This window comes from Belonocnema kinseyi, chromosome 4 (assembly GCF_010883055.1).
Source record: "Belonocnema kinseyi isolate 2016_QV_RU_SX_M_011 chromosome 4, B_treatae_v1, whole genome shotgun sequence".
Taxonomy (NCBI): Eukaryota; Metazoa; Arthropoda; class Insecta; order Hymenoptera; family Cynipidae; genus Belonocnema; species Belonocnema kinseyi.
In genome coordinates this window covers 85,950,647-85,956,954 of record NC_046660.1, presented here as the reverse complement: position 1 = coordinate 85,956,954, position 6,308 = coordinate 85,950,647, and the positions used below count along the sequence as shown (strand labels likewise).

Here is a 6,308-nt window from a genome sequence, read left to right as displayed (position 1 = left end):
CATCGTACTTTATTACAGTTAAATTGTATAGATTAAATAGAAAAATATTCGACTTTTAAAGCTTCATTTAAATCCTAAATATTTTCGTTTGACTATCTTTTCTAATTTTCGAATAAATTAATTTTTCAATACAAAAAATATTTGAAATTTTCCCAGGAATCTTAAGAATTTTGTATTCCGTTAAAACCTTCAAAATTTAGTTTTCCTACAAAGTTTGGAATTCTTAAAAAAAATGTTAAATGGTCTTAAAATCATTCAAATTTTTTTTACACATTTTGAAAACTTAAAAACTTGTAATTAATCGTTTTCAATAATACCTAAACAATTAAAAATTTTCCCGAAAACCTTATAAAATCTAATCTTCCCAAATCTTTCGAAATTACTAAAAAGCTTCTAATTTTTTGTTTAATTCTTCAAAATAAGTTTTTGCCTATAATTTTATTTTTCTTATCACATTGAAAGTGTGAATAAAACAAAAAATTATAGTGTTGTAACAAAATGTAAAGAAAATAATAATTTCACAATATAAAAAAATCATTCATAATTGACATTTTTTCTTTTCTCAATAATGTTTAGAAACATTGAAATGTTTTGAAATATTTGTCAATTTTCGCATAAAATTAATTTTATTTGAATAAAAAATAATTTACAAAATTTTTTCAGGAATCGTAAGAATATTGTTTATTCTCTTAAAACCTTTCAAAATTTAATTTTCCTAGAAATTTGCGAAATTCTTTAAGATACAAAAAATGCTTTAAAATCTTATGAAATCTTATCTCAAATCATTGAAAATAATTAAAAAGCTGATATTTTTTCTTTATTCTTCAAAATAAGTTTTTGTCCATAATTTAATTTTTCTTATCTGTGAAAATATGAAAGAATTGTGCAAATTATCGTGGTTTAGCAAAATGTTAGGAACAGAATTATCTCCAAAAATTTAAAAATCATTTTCAATTGAAAATTTGTTTTTTATTAATAATATTAAGAAACATTTAGAAATAAACGTAATTAAAAAATAAAATTATCTAATTAGAAATTGTAAGTAAAAAATGCAATATTGATGCTGCAGAAGATTGGTTATCTTCATTAATAGATAAACATACTGAAAACATGCATTAAAATCATATTTGCGGAGTGTCGCAACCAATTAGGTTTTCGAAAACAATGCATCCGATATTTTTGATATATTTAGCAAGATCATTTTTTTATATGAAATCCAAATCGAAACTAAAAATTGATTTAACCACATAAAATGTAGTTGGCCCACTGTGCGGTCGACCCTGCCTCCCAGAATGCATTGCGTTCTGATCTGCGCGAAACTAACTGCGCACCACCAAAACCGAGCACCAGTAAGAATCGCGGAGTGTAATGTCTGATAAGACAAGCGATGGGCACCCGTGAGAGTGCGTGAGTGATCACTCTGGAGTTTTGACAGCTCGAGGACGTCTCGAATTCTAAAGCAAGCGTTAACAATTCTTCTCTAAAATGAGCGAGTGAAACTCTCAGCCCAGCTGTCTAAATCGAATAGAATAAAAAGTGCCTGCCGGAAAAAAAGACTGCTTGGAAAATCCAGTTGTTTCTTGGCTATAGCTACGTGTCTCCCTTTCTCCCACCATCTCTTTCTCTCCGTCCCTCTCACAGGCTCGCTTTCCATTCATCTCCTTTCTGGAGACTCGATCGGGAGGACTCTTGCAAAAAGTGTGAAAAGTGCCGAGAAAACTCGAACCGGAAGTGCCCGGACTTTCGTTCGGTGGAAAAAAGTGATATGGTGTTGCGTCTGTGACACTTTGTGATCAATCGGTTTCCTGATTCCCTTGGACTCTCACTCCCTCTTTCTCTCATTCTCGGGGAAGAAGAATGGAGGCGGTAGCGAAGCACGACTTCACAGCGACGGCTGAGGACGAACTCAGTTTTCGTAGGAGTCAAGTTCTCAAGGTACTTTTACAAAACTTATTTCCAAGTTTGCTCACAACAAGAATGAACTTTTGACTCCTAGGTGGCGGTTCCTAAGTCGAATCGATGCCCCCAATCCAATCTAGAAGCTTGTTTTTTTTTTTAGAGTTCGTCGCCCTGGCCAGGTCCCGAACTTTCTAAGCCTCCCGTAAAATTCCAGTGCGTGGCTCGTGTTTTTGAAAAATTATATTCTGGGGCATTTATTTGTTGGATTTTTAAAATAGGGGATTTTTAAATTCTGGTTGTAAGATGTCCAATGTCTTATTTTTGTACACACGACCATAGAAACACCTGTTTCTTTATTTGAATTTGTTCAGATGTAAGCTGATCCTATCTCTATTTTGATAAAGTTAGTATTTTTAACAGTTGGCTCATTTTCTTTGAATCTGTAATGATGATTCAGACACTTGATTTCGTTTCCAGGAAAAAGTTTTACCAGTTGCAAGACTGGGTCAAGTTTGTGCAACATGTAGGTTTTTTTTAGGCCTTGGTATTTCCAGTTTTATTTTATTGTTGTTTGACTGGTTTCATTTGAGATTTAAATAGTATTTGCGAGTAAGTTATATGAAAATTTTGTATTTTAAATTTTTAACGTGGAGGAATTCGATTTTCAGGCCCTCAATTTGAGTTGATTTGTAGTTTATAGTTGTGATAATTTCATAAAATAGTTTCGTATTTGCTATCAATATCTCCAGTTTTTGAATTGCTAATATGTGGTCAAAAAAGTATTTATATCATACTTGCACAATTAATTAATATGAAGTTTGAGATTTGCTTATTTTCTGTTTTACTTTTTCCAGGGCTTGTTTTTTAAATTTTATGCAGTTATTAACGCAATTTTTTTAAACATGATATTGGAGATCTAAATATTTGTAATATCGGCTTTCAAAGTGAAACAGGGAGTGTTTATTGTCAACAGTCAATTCTAGCCTGACAAAATACATACAAAGTCCTGACCCAGCAAGAAATCGTTAAAGGAAGCGTTAAGAAGTTGAGAATTTAAATTAAAAAATCATATACCTAATCAATTATAAACTTAAAACTATCATGAATGGAATAATTTCAGAATGAATCATTCATACGATTGTAATTAAGACTTCATTAATTTAATTCAGGATAGAATACTTTCACATTTAATGGAAGAATAAAAACTTTCAAATTTAGTCTTAGATTTTAAATGTCCAAATTTAGCATATTGATAACCATTTTTCCGGTTAATTACAGAATTTAAAGTTTTCAAAAATAATTCAGGACCTATGTTTTTTAAATTTAATCGAAGAAAAAAGTCTTGAAAAATAACGAATATATTAGCATTTATCTTTTCCTGGAGTTATTTTTAGACGTGGGAAGTACAGTCGATAAAAACAAACAATTTCCAGAAACGCGATTCAAATTTTAAACCAATTAATTGGCATTCATCGTTTATAAGTCCAGAAAAAGGACAATGCTGTATTTTTACTTGACAAGTGCTTTGCAGCCTTAATTCTCAAGGTGGAAAAAGCTTGGATTTTCCACGCTTATAATTCATAATTTACTTCATTATCACTCGTGGACATTCCATTTATTCTGAGCTGGCTCGTTCATTGCTTCCGATGTTGCACAAATAAGAAAAAGAATGCATAGCCAACTAGAAGTTCGTCGACATTGCAATGTATTTTGGCTTCTCTGCAGTTTATACATGTACTTCGACAAATAATGGATCAAAATAATTTTTTATTCCAAGTCAAATCAATCATCTTCTTTGGGATCATTTCTTAAACTCATTTCGTACCTAAATTTATTTACATCTGTTCAAAATTAAATATTTAGGAAAGAGTAGTGGACGTTTCTGCGAAATAATGCAATTTTAAATTGTAAATGTTTATGAAATATTTCAAATTTTTGCCTTACTGGTATTAATTACTTTCAGCTGAACAATTCTGGAATAAAGCTTCCAAATCGAGGGCTTTTGAAATTTAACATAAAAAAATTCAGAACAAACAATTTGTAATTCAACAATTAAAGATTTAGAATGAATCAATATTATTAAAATACTTTAATAAAGGCATGTATAGGTTCACCGTGATTAAATTCAATTTCAAATTGAAGAATTTTTTATTCAAAAATTGAAAAAATTCGCATTCAGTTATTAGAATTTGGCCATTTAAAGTTTTAGTCGGGTAAACTTGAAAGTGCTCGAATTTATTATTTTTTGTTTGAAACATTCAACATTTTAGATTCCAAATAACACTTGCTAATTTTGTATTTCAATAAATTCAAGAAGAGGCAATCTGTAATTTAACAATTGTAGATTTAGAATGAATCATTCTTATTCAAATACTTTAGATAAAGGCTGTATCAGCAAAATTCCGTGAGCGTAGCACTAATATGTTCAGTGAGCCTTGACGCTGTTACATATAAATTGACAATTTCAGATTGAAAGTTACAAAATTTGACTGTGTCAACATAAATAAACATTGAAGGCATAATTTTCGATTTGAGTTTTAAAAAATGGGTAATTTTCAATTTTAGTAGATCAAAATTTCCACATTTTCATATTATAAAGTCTTTATTAACTTAAATTGGGAAACTTCAAAATTGAAATCTTCTAGCTTGAAACTTTATAAATTCAAAATTCTCCATTAAATAGCTTTTAAAATGTAATAAATATGCAATCAATAGTTTTTCATGTTTTGTAATCTTAATACTAATTAGACGCCTTAAAATTTGAATAATTTCAAATTTAAATCGTGCTAAATATTGTTCAGTATCAAATTGAGTGTTTTTAAATTGCACACCGTTGAATAAAATGACGTTAAAAATTTCTTAATTTCATATTGAAATGATAAAATTGATTTAAACCCATTAAAACAGAAAGTGTTTCAAATTGAATAATTGTAGATGACAATTACAACGTTAAAAACTATACAATATTTCATTTTGCTTTTACGAACTTTGAGTCTTCTTTGATTTGAATAGAAATCGAAATATTAAGTATTTAAGAAACAGCAGTGAAAGTTTCTGGGAAATTGTTCCTTGTCTATTTGTGTCTGACCAACGTAAATCTATTCAAGTTATGTCGTTGCTATTTTCTGCTCAACTAAACGTTTATTTTTACTTTGTTCTCAATTTTGTCAATCCTTCCAAATAAATCACCGTTGAACAATTTACGTAAACCCTGAATTGCATTTGTCTTATTAAAATAGGAAAAATGTGTTTAAAACTGTTTTAAGTTCTAAATGTTATTAAAATACTGAAAGCATGGCAGAAACTTTAATTTAAAACGTCTTTCATTTATAGATTTTGAATATGGAGGATGATATGAACTGGTATAGAGCAGAATTGGATTCTAGAGAAGGACTGATACCCAGCAATTACATAGAGATGAAAAATCACGAGTACGTTTCAAAGTTTAAATCAAATATATGGAAGACAAATTAATTTTTGAAATTAGTCGTTCGAAAACTGATAACATTTATTTTTTGCAGTTGGTATTACGGTAGAATAACGAGAGCAGATGCCGAAAGGCTACTAATGAACAAACACGAAGGCGCCTTTCTTATCAGGATTAGCGAGAGCTCTCCTGGTGATTTTTCTCTCTCTGTCAAGTGAGTTATTTGATGAAAATTCTCCATGAATCAAAGAAGAAGCTAAAAAGTGTTTTTGCTAATCAACTAATTCAATCATATTCCACAGATGTTCAGATGGAGTCCAACATTTTAAAGTATTGCGAGACGCTCAGGGTAAATTTTTCCTTTGGGTGGTAAAGTTTAATAGCCTGAATGAATTAGTGGAGTACCACCGCACAGCATCCGTGTCTCGTTCCCAGGATGTTAAACTACGCGATATGGTACCAGAAGAGGTAATTCCTAGGGTTACACAACTCCTACAATCGATTTCCGCTTAATTTTAAAGTTAAATATTCATTGGGAAATTTATTAATTGGATTGAAAAATAATTTCTTTGAGAGAAGAAAATAAAAACAGTATCATTTTTCGGGTTGATGGTATTTCTTTAGTCAAAAGTAAACAGGGGATAAAATTTTCCGGTACTTAATAGATTAATGTCTTCAATTTAAAGATACAATTTATTTTTCATTAGGAAATTAAAGATAGCTTTCAATTAATATTTCTGAATCGTTCTTGTTAATTTTTCGGCCGAGTGCGTTTTTACTTGCTGTCTTCCCAGCTCTTTAATAATTGCTAAAGTACAACTTGACCTTGTATCGCGTGGATACAATTCCCTCGGCAATGTGCTCGATCGCTGGGCAAAGATAAATAGATAGATAGTGTTACGTCCATCCTCGTGATTAGTAGACCAGTCGTTAATTATCTCTGACGAATGGTTCAAAGATTCATTGGAGGGAAGCTCTATAA

The 6,308-nt window shown here is 30.3% G+C and overlaps 1 protein-coding gene across 1 annotated transcript in view; it reads left to right on the top strand.

The window, feature by feature from the left end:
• Positions 1-1,360: 1,360 nt before the first annotated feature.
• Positions 1,361-6,308, top strand: part of LOC117170988 (protein enhancer of sevenless 2B) — an 8,104-nt gene continuing 3,156 nt past the window's right edge. The window contains exons 1-5 of the mRNA XM_033358032.1: positions 1,361-1,935; positions 5,233-5,330; positions 5,421-5,540; positions 5,629-5,794; positions 6,095-6,097. Of these exons, the coding sequence (XP_033213923.1) occupies positions 1,858-1,935; positions 5,233-5,330; positions 5,421-5,540; positions 5,629-5,794; positions 6,095-6,097 (465 nt within the window). The 5' untranslated portion in view covers positions 1,361-1,857. The remainder of the gene's footprint in view (positions 1,936-5,232; positions 5,331-5,420; positions 5,541-5,628; positions 5,795-6,094; positions 6,098-6,308) is intronic.